At 39.3% G+C, this 17,896-nt stretch overlaps 1 protein-coding gene across 4 annotated transcripts in view; it reads left to right on the top strand.

Annotated features, from left to right (window-relative positions):
* slc36a4 (solute carrier family 36 member 4) overlaps nt 1-13,073 on the top strand; it is a 144,039-nt gene extending 130,966 nt beyond the window's left edge. For all 4 annotated transcript variants that reach the window (XM_064301606.1, XM_064301607.1, XM_064301604.1 and 1 more), the window contains exon 12: nt 8,992-13,073. In XM_064301606.1, coding sequence (XP_064157676.1) covers nt 8,992-9,320 — 329 coding nt within the window. In that variant the 3' untranslated portion in view covers nt 9,321-13,073. The remainder of the gene's footprint in view (nt 1-8,991) is intronic.
* The last annotated feature ends 4,823 nt before the right edge of the window (nt 13,074-17,896 follow it).

Genomic DNA, 17,896 nt, shown 5'->3' on the forward strand with positions numbered 1-17,896 from the left:
CTGTTTAACCATTTTCACCATTAGTCTCTGTTGCAGCCATTAGCCAATGACAGCATTGATCCACTTAAGCGGGGCGTGCTTTGCTCTCTGAGTCCCTCCCGCCAGTGTGTCCGAAGCAACAACAACTCAGTTCCTGAACTTAAAGCAGTGGGGACCGAATCCGTGAAGGAGCTGGACCTGTGGTTGAGGACCAAATCCGTGAAGGAACTGGACATTTGGATTCCTTGGGTCCGGGTCCAGAACTAGAACGAGTTTAAGACTAGCTGCCATAACTCTACAGTATGTGTCTTTCTCCCCCTAATGCCTTCGTATTGCAATTACAAACTTGCCTGAGCAATAAGTAGACCTATAGAATTGAAAGAAACAAGAGTCTGAAGTTGGAATCAGTCTCATTCTCGTCCGCGGGAGTCAGGATGAGAGCTGTGAAGAAACTGGTGAACGAATCTGGCAACGAATCCTTTTAGGGAACTGGGTCAAAGGATTTGTGCCCTGGAACTGGAACGCCCACCACTACGCTCGAATGGGTGTCCTCAACAGAGGTGTGGGTGGGGTTGAGGACGAAGGAGTGAGTGGGGTTTACAAACACAGAGTCTACAGGGGACGCAAATCCTACATAGTATACCTTTAAACCCTGTCCTGACATCTCTGAACAGGACATTTGGATGCTGCCATAAAAACCCAGCTGTGCACAGAATTTTGAAGTGTATTGTAATGAGACACTGTGAATAATGACGTATGCAAAACAAGGACAGTGAATTTAATTGATAGTGGCAGTGCATTGGCTGCCTGTTCAGCAGGCTCTGACCCCAGTCCAGTTGGATTTAATGCTCACAGACCTTTAGCTGGAGGATGACACCTGAGGCCGTGTCAGGTGTGGCTCACAGCAAGGAATCAAAGTCATTGAGCAGTAGGCAGTAGTGAGTAACCTTTACTACTATGGGAAACGCCAGTTATCCTCTAATTACTAATAATATACAGTATACAATTATTACTGTTACTACGCTGTTATTGCTGTGGTTTCGACAGGTCCTGGGATCAGCTCAGTATTCCTATAGCATAATGGTAGTCAATTGTAATACTACTATGGTCATATTTGCTACACACTTGTTTTGTGAGATGTTACTGGTGTCTGTTTTTTCCGTATTTCAGTCTCCTGTTAGCATTGTGTCTCCCCATGTTAAGTCTATGGACAATTCAGCATCCAAAGTTTTAGTGTTGAGGTCTCATTCAAATTTATTAAATTATTATTATTGCATAGTATTATTGATATTTAAGATCTGTAACTGAAGACACTGATCTTTTCAACAGATCTGGTCAAGAGGAAAAGCTATTCTGAAAAGTAATTTTAATCTCTCTCTCTCTCTCTCATGCACACACACACAAACACACAAACACTCACATAGTCAAAGCAAACCACAACTTGGATATAACGAGTGCCTCTTTGCCTTGACATCGCTTCTGCTGATCTAGTCTTGTTAGGTGTTTAACAGCAGATAAACATCTGATATGCTTTTTAAGATGTTTAATTTATAGCAATGTAACAATCTTTTGATACATATGATGCGTGATGCATTAATCAAGTGATTCATAATTAAAATATCTTATTGGAGACTCTTGCATGTGTTCTCAGCCTTTAATCAGTTAATTAAAATCATGATGGAATGCTAATTAGGGAAAAATGCTGAGGTCCCCAAAGATGGCCAGGGGAGGGGGTTGCCATGACAGTAACAGCAGAAGCAGAAAGCAGGGGCTTGTATTCTGGGTATTACTTCATAGAACCAGCTTTACATTATATGGGAGCAATATTTGCATAATGCAAACTACCCTCAAATATGTATTTACACTGTGAAGGTACCATCTGGAGGCTTTATCAGTCTTTATGTACAATTTTTCTATTTTCTTTTTTGCAGGAAGATCAGCAAATGAGTTGCTCTTAGTTTTGTATGAAACCCGGTTAGTTTTACACTTTAGAGAATATGTGAATCACTGATCACTGATATAATGGATGAACAAAAAAATGTCTGCATCTTCAAATATGGACATAGCTAGCCTATACCTTATAACTCAGATGTCACATTATGAATTCTAACAGCATGATGATGACAAATTTGTTTTCTCTCTACTTGAATATATCTGTCAGTTTCCTACGCTCAGGTATAAATCTCTCTTTTTCCTGTTTTTTTTATCATCCTTGCCCAGAGGATTAAATGGTATTGAAGCCGGTTCTTATGCAGAGTTAGTGTGAATTATCGGCTTTTTCCAAGAACACCTTCAAATCCTGATTAATTCACCATGGGTGTTAGATTGGGATTATCAACATAGCGCTATAATGTTTTCTGCTCATTCTGCACCGAGGGCTGAACTGTTAACAAGTTTGCTCTCTGAGTTTTCATGCAGCGCTTAAATTCTGAGGAAGGCAACTCTGGGTTTGGATATGTATAGACATCCTAATGTGAGGGCGGGGAAGGGTGAAGACCAGACGCGACCAAACAGGGGATCTATAAGTTACCAAAGGGCACTCCAGTAACCACTGAGTCTCGTGAGAGACGAAATAAGGGGGTGCTATACTCCTAGGGGACGTATCCCAAATAATGAATAATAAACCCCTAAACAGGTAACTGAGGAAGAAGGAGTATATAAGGAAAATAAAGGAATAGGGAAAAGAGAAATGAAAAATAAACAACTTCGAACCGAAGCTGAGAAAAAAATGTCTTTTCAAAAACAAACAGAAGAAGTTCTGAGGCCAACTAAAACCAGGGGGAAAAACTGATTAGTAAAGGGTAGAAAGGTTTGTGCCCCAACGGTGACACAATAACCCCTTAAAACCGCCGGCCTCAGAATCTGGACCTATACCGTCCTAATATCCTTTTCCAAAAAACAAACAAACTGAAGTCAGAATTCTTTTTTAAATCTCTTTGTTCTTAAATTCCTTATACCTTGCTCAGGAATACAACAGGGAACTGGCTAGAGCAAAACACGTTACACTCAAGCAACGTTCCACTGCCTACTGACGCTTTAAATACCCAGCCACAGGTGTGGCTGGTAATCAGCGGAAGGTGTGAGCAACCCCCAGGTGAAACAGATCAGAGGTAACCCTGCAGGAATGCATGGAATGTTCAAGCAGGAACAATCCTCCCACAGGAACCAAAAATAACGATTAGCCGAGTGGCTAATCTGCAAGCTCGAACTAATCGTCCCCACACACCAAAATAACGATTAGCCGAGTGGCTAATCGGAATGCTAACCACTGAGCCGGTGCAGGCACAGAAAAATGATCTACCTGCACAGAAACCGTGACACCTAATGACGTCCCTACGCAGTGGTAGACAAAAAGTAATTAGATCTGACATGCGCAAGCAGTGAAGACATAGTGGAATTAAAACAGGGGCTGCTTTAAATCCTGTTTCTACAGGACTGTTCTCTTTCTTATTAAATAAGGCTGTGTAATCCTCACGGGAATTAATGAGGAATCATTGGTTTGCAAAGTGACGCACAAATCATGCAGGGGTTCTCTTTCCTTCTCTCTCTCTCTGTAATAATAATAATAATAATAATAATAATAGTAGTAGTTGTATTAGTAGTAGTATTAATAATCATAATTATACTAAACTGGTTTATAGTATTTAATTTTGTGGGGGGCTCTTTGTATCCACCCTGAGAAGTGGATTGATTTCTATGTACTTCATGTTATCTGAGTGTTGCAGGAGCTCTCCATCAAAGACACATGCTTCAGATTCCATCTGTCATGAGTAGCTTGCCTGTTTTATGTTTTTCCAGCATCACCGCCTGCTCTTTTGTGGTATTTTATTCTTATTATTGGATAAATGGATTTACCTGATATGAGGGGAGACAGTGGGGTTTCAGCTGTCAGAGTAATGTTAATAAATGCAAGGACCAAAGCATATCCATCACTCTGCTTTTGTGTCCTCCCCATGTTCATATACATTATTATGGACATAATATCTGTAGATAGATGTAGATGGGGTCAGACAGTGAGAGTGGGTGAGCTTGGGCGAGTCTGTAGAGGTCATATTGCAGCTTTTTATGTTTTTATTTATAGCAGTAAATCAGTAAGTGCAGTTACTAAAAACAGGAAGCACTTCATATTTTACAGATTTAGAATGGTGAGCTGAACCATACAAGTCACAGTGTTTAACTTATCAGTGACAAGGGGTATTTATCAGGAAAGTCTGCAATAAAGAGTTTTAAACCACAGGAAGAAAATTAATAATGGAAAAATGACAAAAAAAGAGGGGCAGTGGGGAAAAAGAAAGGGCAAGAGATAAAAAAGAGATGTATTGAGACAAGGACCACAATAATGTCGGAAACCCTGTCTATAATAGGCATTCTTTGGGCCTGTGGCTCAGAGTTTTTGTTGAGGCCGTTTCCTAGAAATGACTGGATTCAGATGATGAGTGGTACACTACTGTTAATGCTTATGTAGCAAAGATAATTCCCCTCTGGATCCACTAAAACTCCAGCTGTAAAATATGCTTCAAAAAATGAGGGACATGAGCCTAAATGTTTAAGCATTACTTTCCATTAGCAAAAAAGAAGGTATTAAATTGAATGACTCAGGGTTATTTTATTATAAGCTATACCAGCTATGAGCTACATATTGTCATTTGCATCCCTGCCAAATCAGCTGTGAAAGTGGAGCAGCTGGCACTAACACCAGGGAAAATGAAACCAAATAAATCTTGTCACAGAACTTTGCCGGCCTCTTCATTAACATTGAGGAGGCAGAATCGAAAGCAACAAGATTGTTGATCATTTCAAAAGCAATGAAAATATTGCTAATATCTTTCCATCTCCCATGGTGTTCAGAAAATACCCCAGTTCAAGGGGGGAAAACCTGTTAAGTACTGAAGTAATATAGCCGTGTGTTCCTTTGGGAATATTTCCAATATCTCTCCAGTCTCCCACACTCTGTTTCTGTCCATGGTGTAAGGCTGAGATATTGTTTGCGAGCATGAAAACATAATCCACATTGAATCGATTCTATGTATGTGCTTGTTGCTCTCACTGGAAGAAACTCTGTCAATTTGTCAGTTAGCCAAGGAAGGTATGTATAGACTACACTCAAATGGCACAGCTATTCAAAGGGCAGTTATTCTATATCACTTTTAAATAAAGAGCATTGGCCTGGATTCAGTCATATTTTTCTTTAACTCTAACTTCCAGGTAAGTGCAACTGGCAAGTGGTTTTATTCACAAGTGCAATTTGCCAGCTTATTTTTGCTGTTTGCCTGGGAGTTACTGTGTTTGTGAAACAATATTAATTTGCGAGTGAGAGTTTGGGGGAAATTTTGTTTAAATCCTGTCCATTGTCTTCGGCTGTTATATTCTGAATTCATGAATTAAGGACAACATAAAGTGATCTTGTTTCAGCAGTGTGTACTCTGATTGGGTTTGGAAGCCAGTTCAGTTCTTCAGTGCCACTCTGAGATGATGTATTTCCTGAAACCAGTGTTGCTCTTTCATTTTCTAAGATTATGCACTTACTGACAATCAACTGTAATTTATCTACTTTGCGTTTAATGCTTTCTACTCATTGTCAATTAATCAAAGAGTAAATTGCCCTCTTTATGAGTTACTAAGCATATAAGTAATGACTCATCATGCTGACAAGGCCACTTATGCTAAAAAAAGTCCCAATATTTAGACTGGCTTTCTTTTTCATAGCATCTCAGTTAGATGTACAGGCAGGTTGGTGATGTAGACAAGCCAAAGCCTACAGACGTTTGAGTATGAGTCAGATAACGGCACAGTTTTTTTACTGGTGTGGAAGCTTTTTGTGAAATTCTAAATGATTTTCACTCTACAATGTCATGCTCAAGTGCTTTGCATCTCAACACATGATAGGCCAACTAGAAGGCATAAAAAGAACAAAATAGTAAAGGTGGAGTTCTCTGGTACCAGGAAAAGTGGTGCGATATACAGCTTTTTTATTTTTTTTATTTTTTACTTAAGTCAATAGAGCACTGTCAGAGAGTGCAAAATCAAAGACAAAGACTGCAGTGGCAAGTGCTCTGTTCTCATTGCATCACATGCTATGGAACTGCAGAACCTAGCAAAAAAAGGACTAAAAAAAAGTTTTCAGGTTATACAGATTTGCTCAAGGTGACACTATGCCCACAACTGAGGCTCCAAAGCCCTGTGGGGATGACAGCCAGCTGCGTGGAGCCGAACATTCGGCCAAGCTGACAGAATTGTTTCCTGCTGACTTTTCCCTTCTTCTCAAGCAGAACATAGATGTGTGACAGCCAAAAAGCCTAAGGCATAATGCATTTGTGTAAGTAATAGAATAGAATAACTTCATTTTTTCCCAGGGAGAACGTCAGACACTCCACCCTGACTGAGACTAAAAGGTTGCGTCTCAATTTAGGACCATCTTTCAATCCATCTATTGAATTGTTTCCTCTTTCAAAAAAGATAATTCATCCCTTAAGTACCACATATAATAAACAGAGAAAATGCTTTTGAATACAAATATACTGAGGGCAATTCACCAGAATTCCTTAAAATGTTCTTGAAATTCTTGTTGCACATGCTGTGATAATTGCCATATTTTATGTTTAAGAGTATTTTATGAACAACAGTATGTTTGTTTTGAGTCTTTGAAACACACCAGCGACCTCACTTTCTGATCATCCTTGTAGCTATGTAGGTAGCAATGGAATTCAGATATTGAATGCATGCTGTATCAGTATGTGAAAAATCTGTAAGCATCTGTAGGATTTCAGAACCATTCGTGCAACATTACAGTACAATAATCTACATTTGACGTTCTTTAAGTTAATCTTATAGTGATTTGTTATAATTAATTAAGCAAGTTTTCAAGTTTCGTTTTTCTGAGCACAAAAAAAACGTAAACCGGCACTGAAAATGTGGAGGAGCTGGTCAGGTGGAAAGCTGGCCAGTTACGAGCATTAAGCTGAAAATCTGCCGCTCAGTTTGACTTTCTTTTGTCTTTGTCATTTTAATTTGTTGTTTTACTTTATTGTTTTTCCCAGAACCCGTGAGGGGGAAGTGTGAAGGTATTTGTTTATTTGTTTTCATGTTGATGTGGGTGCGCTCTCTCTCTCTCTCTGTGCGGCAACCAATGGTGCACATCCGGAACTGCCGCATCGCCCTCCCAGGGGTCACACTGGCGTGTGACAGCCTTACATGGTCATTTTAACATACAACCCTGGGGTAGTTCCTGTGACGTTCCCCTTCTCCACCTGCTAGGTGTCTCTTGTTTGGTTTTCTCCCATGGTTTGATCTCTAGAGTATATTGGCCGTTGGAGGCTGGGGAATCGTTAGCATTTTTGGGATGCACCTGGGCCCGGTGCGTCCTGGTGCATGAAAGTGGGTGTTTCAACCGGGCTTGCTCTCTCCCTCCATGCCAGCACGGCATTCAGTTTTTTTTGTTTTTTTTTGTATTTGTTGTGTTATGCACTTTGCATTTCAAATTGGTAACTTCAAAAATTTGGTAATTGAGTTTTCCCTCCTTCCTCTTTTGATCTGACACTCAATACAGAAAGGCACAGATAAGCAGACTGGGCCCTTGAGACATCCTGTGGTATTACTACAAAGGAAACAACCGGCCTGTTTGAAACGGCACTGAAGCCATTTGCTTTAGTTAGATGTAGCTGGCTAACAGCATCAATTCTCCATTCTCAGTTAACAAAAAGAACCAAACCCAAAACAAGCAAGCACAGCAGGTGCATGTTAAATAATGCCACAAAGACTGTTAGTCACGTGGTCAGTTTCCATAAATGAAAGACCACAGAGGCAGAGGCCAGGTTGTCCCATCAAAATGAAGGCGATGCATTAATAGGGTTATTTCAGCTGCAGCTTCATTAGTCCAGGAAGAGCTTTTTTGTGTGCACTGCACAGGTTAAAATTGAGTTGGAGCTGCAGTGAGAAGCTCTTGTATGAGCGAGTGCACAGGTATTTTGGTAAAATGCCTCATTGATTTTACCCAGGCTTGAAGCAGGTTGGAATTGTTCTGTGTTGCAATCTCAGGGTAACGTCTCTTGGGAGAAATCCACTGTGTGTTAGCGTGTTTATCCAACTGAAGCCCCAACGCCACTCCTCCAACACACATACACAAACACACACACACACACACACACACACACTCCCCCCACCCAGCTGCCCCAGCCCCCTGGCAGCAGAATGAACTGCTCCTTCAGTAGCACCTGAATTGGGCTCCATGAACTGAGCAGTGCCTTAAGCCTTTTAAGCACTAATCCTGTGTTCCAAAATACCTGCCATTTCACCTTAACTATCAGACCACACATTCAGGATTAATGTCACCATGCTCATATTTTTTCTCTATTTATTTATTTATTTTTTGTCCCTGGGACTTGGGAACATTGAAGTAAAGTATTTTTTTTTCTAAAAAAAATTCCTTCTGAAGGTTCCGTGCCGATTTCAAGCAGTGATTCTGTTCTTGATCCCACATTGGGTATGAAAACTCATGCTACTTGAAGTGTAATAACTCCTTTCAAGTTTTATCAGAGGCTATTATTTTCAGGGTAGTCTGTTTCAGTATTAGGAGGTGATGCCCCTTAATTCAGTTGAGACTCTTGAATAATACTTTTAAAGTATTTTTCACTGTGTCTTGCCCATAATAATGCATGTGTATGGATGGTTACATTGACTCTATTCTTATGATATTGTTGTGAGTGCATTTTCTTTGTTTGATCAACAGTTTACAACCATTGAGCCTATGGCCTAGGATGTATTGTCTTTGACCAGAGTAACAGAGAAGTGTTTCTTTTGTCATGTCTTCAATGTGCAGTATCTTGGAGAGACAGATCAGCTGGTTCACAGGGCTCAGAATAAGAAAGGGAATTCAGAGCATCTGTCTCTCAGTGCCAGGGAGAATAACATAAAAAAAGAAATAATAATAATAAAGTAATATAAAATAACAAAAATCAAAGAAAAGTGATTTTTTTTCTCTCTCTCACTCCCCCCTCCCTTTGTCCCATCTCTCAGGTTCCATGGCAGTTCTGATCCCACGGCTTGACCTGGTCATCTCTTTTGTGGGAGCAGTCAGCAGCAGTGCCCTAGCCCTGATCTTTCCCCCACTGGTGGAGCTCGTCACTTTTTCAGACAGGAAGCTCAGGCCGGGCATGCTCCTGAAGGACATGCTCATCGCCGTGTTTGGATTTGTGGGCTTCCTGGCAGGTACATATGTGACCGTGGAGGAGATAGTGTACCCAGAAGCAGAGTCCCTGATTCAGGATGCACAGATATTTGGGGATCTCTTCAATGCCTCTGTTAGCCAGAAATTTACCACATCCAGTCCATTGACATCCATGTAACATAGCAGGTGGGGATTCGAAGGTCCTTCCTGACGTCCACTTTTCCTCGTGGTCCTGTGTATGGGCTCTTGGGCCTGCCTGGCCTGCACCCCCAAAATTTTGTGAACACACCAAATGTATAAACTCATTGAATATTTTTGTTTTTCTCACACTGAAACAAAGCTTTTTGAACCGGTACGCATAGGATCAGAAATCTTCGAAAAGCATTCCACTGCTCCGCAATAGCTTCAGCCCTGTCTCACATCAGGATGTGATATTTTCAGAGCTTTTTCTGTATTAAGAAAGACAAATTGCAAAAGCACAGAATTGCAAAGGAATGGCTGAGGCAGAAGGAGGAGGATGGAGGTCCCTAGGTGGAGTTTTTCCTGCTTATTTTATTGGTGGTGAATCTATAGTCCCTGAAATTGCTTCACCCTGTGAGGCTGGGTTTCTCCAAGTCTACAATGCTGAGCAGCCAGCACCATTTCATCTCCCCTCTGCTGCTGTGAGTGGACAGAGAGTGACTGCAGTATCTGAGGACCAGTCAATCTCAAGATACCACAGCCTGACCCAGAGAGCTCTATAGAGATATAATAAAGGGTTTCCCAACACCGCAAGCTCCATGACAGCTCCTACAGTGGTTAAATTGGAAGCCTCTTCCTTGGGAGAGGCGGAGAGCGGAGAGGAAGGTTTGAAATTGCTAAACCTAAGCCACCCTGCACTAGTGTGTGTGATGGTCACCAGAGAATGTTCATCCCACAATAGTGCCCCCAATATCATCACTCTTTGATGTTCGAGTCATCAAAGTCAGAGATGTATGCTGACATTCTCTTGAAGTTCACAATACTACTCAAGTACTCAACACAAATGGCACAATGGCAGCATTTACCTGCAGTTGGGTGTATTGGCACACTGCCACACAGACATTAGCATGACAAAGACAAGATGACAAGGACCAGAATAACAGAGGGACCAGTGTAGGTAGGGATGAGACTTGGGTCTATGTCTCAGTGTTGTAAAATTTCACCTGTGTCTTCAAATGTTTTGCATTTTGGGTACAAAATTTAAGTAGCTGAGCATGTGAAAAACCCACCCCCCAACCCCCATTTCAAACTTATTATTCCTATTATTATGTTACCTGTATTTATTTTTCAGTCTATAGTTGAAACTAGGAGTGTCAAAGCACATTGTGTACTATTGTAGTGTATGGTTGTTCAGTGCTTCAGAATGTCCATCGTGGCACATTGCTATGAGATGTTTGAAGAAAAAAGACAGTACTACTGTCTATATGATCCTGCTGAATTAATCTATTGTGTCCATCAATCTATTATGTCTAATGGGGGCTAATTTGCAGTGAGTGTTTTTGTAGGGAGAAGAATGCCTAATTGAATCCCACCAAGGGAGGTTTTACACAAAAAAGGACCAGATTTGATAGCCATGCCCATTCCAGAGCAGAACATTGCTCACAATTTAATTCCTTTTTTCATTATTAAAATTTCATTTCATTATTAAAAATCAAGAACTGCTGTTTTTTATCTTTTATATAATTCATATCCTGTTTTCAGTAGATCAGTTTCATAGATATATATCCTTACCATTGATAAGTAAGGTTACTACAAGAGACATGCAGAATTTATATAGAATTTCATGCTTGTGATTGAACACTAAACAATGCATTTTAACATTAACATTAAGATCTGTAAGAACAGATATATGCTGTGGTAATAGGTTATGTGGTAATAGAATGTGTTTTTTCAGCCCATAAACAAAAACTGCTCTTTGCAATTTAATTTAAGTATTAGTAAAGGAGGAGGTGGCATTACTAAGTCACGATTCTTTGCTATAATGGTTGACATTTTCACACAACCTTAAGAAACCTGCTAAATCATCCAAGGGCTTATAACATTTCTATGATCATTGTATTGTAACTCACAATACAATATAGTGCACTAGTATTGATTAGCAATGGTGTTAAATGGTTATCTATACTTGCTTATACAGTACATGTAAATATTAAAACACTTTTTTAACCTGTTTGGAACACTGATTATATATTGTTTCAGTCACTTGGTTTGAGGCAGGTTCAATGGAATGTTTGAAAATGATTTGCTTCAGTTGTGCCTAATTTCATGTGGAGGATTGTCTTCATTTTAGGAGGACTGTTTACTGACTGTCTGACAAGGAAATGGTGGAAAAAACATGGACTAGCATCTCATTGACAAAGTGACAGGTGAAATTGTTGTATCTTAAACATTACTTTTAAAAATCATTAAATATAAGTATAAGCTTTCATACATTAATATGCAAAGCCTCTAGCTTGCTCTGTTATTACCATCAGAAGCCCATTGAGTGGGATGGTACTAATGATACTAATGGTGAAGGTACAATTGGATGGAGCTATCGTGTTACCAGAAAAACACTGATTTGAAGCGGTGTATTTTTTGTGGAGAGCAAAGTCTCTTGGTTTGCACAAGTAACTGACAGCATTATACCTCCACAACTATTTTTCATGACACTTCGCTCCTCAGTCATTAGTACAGGCTATAGAAATCCTCTTCATCCTTCATAATATGCCTGGTCCTGGCCTGGGTCAAATACAGTAGAACCTCACAAATATGAACCTCAGTTACATACTGGCTAACCAATGTATGAAACTGGATGTAGCACAAGCAGATGTACCTTTTTATGGCCCTTATAATAAGACATCTTTTCATTTTTATATGGCTGATGCAAAAAGGGAGCATTAAACAGAAATAAGTGATAATTTCCATTGATAAAAAATCTAAATACACCTCTTACTCTAAAACTGGCATTTATAAATAGTACTGGAAGGAGACTGAGTTGAGTTGGATGGCCAGAAGCCACATGTGCATCCATAGATTGACATTATCTCACTGATGCCTTGTCATTTATGTCACAGCTAGAACCTTCACTGTGCTCTGAACTCGCTGTGGGTATGTCTCTAGAAATTTTTTTGGTCATTAGATTTCCATTTTTCCCTAATTTACACTTATGGGCCACATTCTTAAGCCAACTTATTACAGTCTGTAATGATTTCATTTCTGAGAATGCAAGGTGAGTAACTTTTGCTAGCAGTTGTTAACTATGCACAGGCTATCGTTATGTACCGTCTTATTCTGTTTCTTTCAGAAAGCCTACATAGAAAAAAATTACCTTCTAGTGAGATCCAGCGTCTTTTATTCTTGGTTATTCGTTTCTAAAATAATTTATAGCTAGAAAATGAAACCCAAAAAAAAACGAATTTGTTTATTTTGATTTCACTTTCAAAGTTATTTCAACATTGCAAATGACCCCAAAACATCCATTCCCAAAGCTTTGCGTTTCTATTGTACTTTATAATACTTTAACTCAACTCATTAGACACTAGTACATGTATTCAGATTCCTTACCATTTTGAACAAAATGGCAAAAACAAAAAACTCCTTTCATGTGTTTTGGCAATTGCCATGTTTCATTGGAAATTCTAAGGAATCTACAGGACCATTTCTCACTCCATTGTGTTCTGTGTATTATGAATGTTATTTTGTAGAGTACAACTTGAACATTCACAAAGGCACATTCATATTTAAGACTCTGACTGTGAGAGATATGGGTGTTCACATCTACTGCACAGGTTTGATTTGTCTCCTGTGTGGTACAGTAGATGTCACAGGTAATTGAGCTGAAATGTGGGAGTTTATTATAAATGTAATAAGAATTCATCCATTGTAATAAATGTATTTTTAATTTAATAAATGTGAGTCTATCCCAGAAGATGAGAACAGTTTGATCTCTTTTACTGTTGTGAATACCACAATGCATGTTGCAGTCTTTTTATCTTTCTTAAAATTACTATCTTTGCCATTTTATCTCTATAGGCTGGTATTCATGTTTGTTCCAATTCCAAGGGTTCAGTGTAAATTTCAATTAATTTTGTCAGCTGATAATTAAGAACTTGTGGCAAACAGGAACTTCTGAAAACCACAAATAAAAAAAATATTTAAAAAAATAATTATTTGCCAGCTGTGCCATTGGTAGTGAGGAGCACAATATGTATTTTTATATTTTTATCTGCAATTTCTCCATTTCATAAAATTTGGAATGTCCAGTCATATTTGTAGGACTGTTCATAACTACAAAAGCGTTTTTAAATGTAGAAAAATGACCATGTCTCTGTCGTCTGCTTCTTTACACTGAAGGTCTGCTCTACATAAGCAGCTGGTATAGACGCAGAGGAGTAACTCTCCCAATACTGCCTCCCTTGGCAATAACAAGGACAATAATTGGCTGCTTTATGTGGCTCCCGCATAAGGCAGTTGGTGCCAGTAGGATCAGTATTTTATTCCAGGCTGGGGGACACAGGCTCATCCCCCAACAGCACCACTCAGCAGCAAGGCTTTGCAGCTTCCATGTGATCGAGAAAAACACTTCACATGATCACATGGAAGCTGTATGACCTTGCTGCTGATTGGCTAATCAACAAAAGGACGCGCCAGGAAAAAATATGACTGCACCGCACCTCATGAGTGGCATTTGAACTTATTACACGCTCTATGCCACTGGAGACAAAACAATAACTAAGGAGAACATCACCTGCAAGGCACACGGCAACTACCCTACTACCCCCTCAAACATTGGTCAGTTCAATTCAGTTTAAGTTAGCAGTAGTTTAAGTAAACAGTCAGTCGCACCATAGTCCACAAAGGAATGGTCCTTGCATTGATGGTTATCCTAGGAGAAGGTGGCAGACAGGGGTACTCAGGTAATGACAGGGCTTGGTGTGGTGGTCTGGCTTGTCAATAGCAGGCCCTTGACAAGCACCGGTGTTTCCCTTCAGCTTTGTCATTCTGTAGAAAAATGGCCCGGGGCTCCACAGTTAAAGCAGAACCTCTGCCACATTCTCTGGTCATACTCCTGCTGAATCAGGCGGTGACCTGGCAGTCTGGATGAGGGCTGAATAGGAGGAACAGTACCGGACCGCTGAGATGACTGAGACTGGAGTTGTTGGATTGTCATGGTCAGGACCTACAGGGAGTCATAAATACTCTGCAAGAAGTTTTGATGAGTCTAACTCGAACTCCAACTCTGTGGGGGGACTGAGATGTGGACCAAAGTGTAGACACAAAAGGTATGAACTATGATAAACCGTAAATGGTGATTTAATAAGAATAAACACAGGGGGAAAAGTAAACACAGGTACAACATGGATACAGTGAGAACTACTAAAGGACTAAAACTAGAAAAGTAAACAACAACAGACTCTTGTCGAGAGAACACAACAAGAAAACACATGGCTGGAGACTCCAAGACTGAGCAACTAAAGAGGAAACAGACAACCTAAATACAAAGACATGCATGGTGCGGGTGCATGTCAGTTATGCAATAGGTTCAATCGAAGACACAAAATCAGTGCTTTGCCAGCCTCTGGCAGTGACAGGTTAGTGTTATTTCACTTTCGTTCTCAGTTGGACTAATTTCAAAGCGTATGCCCCTAAGTCAAAACTAAATCTAAATTATTTTAGCTCCAGATAAAATTTCTAGTGTCACCCCAAAACAGCCACACTTCTTGAAAGACAGGATGTAGGTAACCATTCAGATTTAAGTCTCCTAATACATTTGGGATTCTGTTCCGCCCCATAGGAGTGAGCTGTTCACTACTGTACTTCTGCACTCCCACCCCCTGAACTCAAAGAGGTGATACACAGACTCCTTTACTCCAGCTAGTTTAGGTATATCTGTTTAAGTACATCAGTATTTTATGAAACAGGATTGGTTAAGGCAATCATGGGCATAATTTTAGTTTTTACTTCAAATAAAATGTGGAAATGTACCTTTCTCAATGCATTTGCACATTAACTCTAAACTATAATTCTCTCTTTAAAATAAGTGAAAATTGTATTCAGGGGTTGATATTTACAAGCATTTTACTGGAGCTAACATGCATTAATGTCACTTTAGGAACATCTAAATACAGAAGAAAAACTGTGGTACATACTTCAGTAATTGTGCAGGTAGAGTTTTGTTAAATGTTCACAACTGGCCTTCTAAAATGTCACATGGCCACCTTGCCAGAAAGAACAGATAGACAGTACAGTGTAGAATAAGTAACCGCAAGATCAGTTCCATCCATTTTGAGTGTGTGGGCCGGTTTACTGTTCCTGATTAACTTAAGCTCCTTGCCCAGAAAACCTCACTGGGACTAATACAAAATAAGGGAAACTGAATCACACACAGAACTAAAGACACTTATAATGAACAGGGGAGACATACATTTTGATGTAAAAAGATTTGTTGAGTTTGATTGTCCTGGCTGTTGAGCATGTATTTAGTCCTCTTTTATATAGCACATCTGAAATTTTTTCTGTATTATGTATTGTTGTGTCGCCAATGTGTGTCTTCGCACAGATATTGTGTAATGTTTTTTTTTCTCCTGGAATGTCACTCATTTTCTTGGCACAGGCTAGCTTTTGGCTTAGCTACAGTTTGTCTTTTATTCATTGGAATTCCTTGCAGAAATTCGTCCACCTTATTCTTTTGAGAAAAGTTGAAAATTATTCCTATGATTTCATTTCATTTTTTAGTAGAAGAGGATATTTATTCTCTGGGTATTTCCATCTGCCTCAGCATTTTCTTCTGATCTTAACCCACAAAAATGCAAATAGAAAATGGCAACTGACTATATATAAAGAATTTTGCAGTCATGCTCTGTGATTTTGTCTCAACAGTTGACCTCAGCAGACAGGGAAATGGGAAGTTTGGCACGCTCTCTCTCTCTCTCTCTCTCTCTCTCTCTCTCTCTCTCATTCTCTCAGTCACTCATTCTTATGGTGATTAGAGAAGATTAGATTTGAGTGGCAGGATATTGGACAATCCCCCTCCCCCAACCACTCAATAAAAAAAAGAAAAAGATTTTCCTGAAGGCTTGCTCAATCAATCAAACAAATCCCGGATGTAAGCAGATTACATCACTGATGCATTTTATGAATTGATTGTTTCTCCGTTCTTCGACCATTCATTCAAGACTGTTTGAAACAGAAATAGGAATATAAAAATAGAAATAGTGCAATAGATAGAACAATATAGATATATATATATTTAGACACTGGATGACACATTGGAAATATTTGTTTTGTTTTCAATTACAAATTCAAAATGGACGATGTCTCTATCTGCTTTGGACATTTGTCTACTTTTGAGTTTGAAACCTTTAGAGCTATCAATGCTTCAGGAAACATGAACAATCCATTAGGATGCACTGGATTAGGTCAATTGATCAGGTTAAATGATTAAATAACCGAATCAGCTTTTATTTTTCCTCAAGTAATTAATCAATGAGTAGCTCCCAAGGCATCCATCACTCATAGAATGAAGTGTACACCATTTTTGTAGTGGTTAATCTGCAGTGAGCTTCATTGATAGCACAGTTGGATTTGCTAGGCTGTGACATTGAGAGGCACCACCTCAGTTTTTATTGTGTTCTCAGCATTTTATGGCAGCCCATAGAAATGCAACGCCTACTGAAGATTCTGCTTATCCTCGTCTTTTGTATTATTGAAGGGCAAATTCATATTGATGCTCATGCTCGACTACAGCATCTACTGAACTTTTGTTTATAAATTAGGATTATTGAAGGTGCTTGCAGCAAGGAATTATAGGCCTCAGCCTGACCGGATAAGCTCGACCCCCAACCCCCCCGGCCCCCTTTGTGGCGTCCACTGCAATAGGGTTAAAAGGTCACCAACAGATTATTCTAAATTCTTTGATTTTCAGTCCTATAAAGAAGCCACAATGACATATAAAACCCAGGCCATTATGTAATGCATCAAGGCAGCACATATCAGCTCAAAGAGGGACATCCACACTGTGCAGGATCAAGATCTCCCTGCCTGCGTTCTGGTGGCTATGCCTGCCTAATGTGTTTTAGGCATAGTTACATGCATGCCTAATCTACACTACTCCAGTTGATGGGCTGAACAATTGTTAGTTTTTAAGCCACTTTAAGCCACATTAGTGTATACAATACTGGGTGGCATACTTGCTCATAACCAAATGAAAAGAAAGTAGGGTCTGGACAGAATCAGCATTTGTTTTTAACCCGTAACTTACCTGCAATGGTGTGTCCATTCTTTTTTTTTACATTTTTACTGTTGTTAAGTTTGGTATCAGTGACTGAGGGATGATGTGAAAATCACTGTTAATGCTTGCTTAACTCACGTTCTGTAGACTAAACGCTAAATCTTTAATGGCAATTCAATCCCTTTAATTGGGACATCTGCAAACAAATATCTCAAATTTAACCAAGGAGGGGATATATCTAACTTCAAAGACAGAGAACTGAAAAGATGTTAAAATACAATTTTACAATAAGACAAAAAACGGCAATACATTACATAGTTGTACTGATCAACATAAAATAACAACTACTACACCCAAACATATATATAACATAAAATATAATTTGGAAAGATAATATTAGGAATTGTTAAACTCTCCGTACCATTTGTGAGGAACAATCATGAATATTTAATTCCAAATTAAAACGAAAGACACCTCTGTCCGTTATCCATAGCCATGAAAACATAGTCAGCATAATACAG

This window comes from Anguilla rostrata, chromosome 12 (assembly GCF_018555375.3).
Source record: "Anguilla rostrata isolate EN2019 chromosome 12, ASM1855537v3, whole genome shotgun sequence".
Lineage (NCBI taxonomy): Eukaryota > Metazoa > Chordata > Actinopteri > Anguilliformes > Anguillidae > Anguilla > Anguilla rostrata.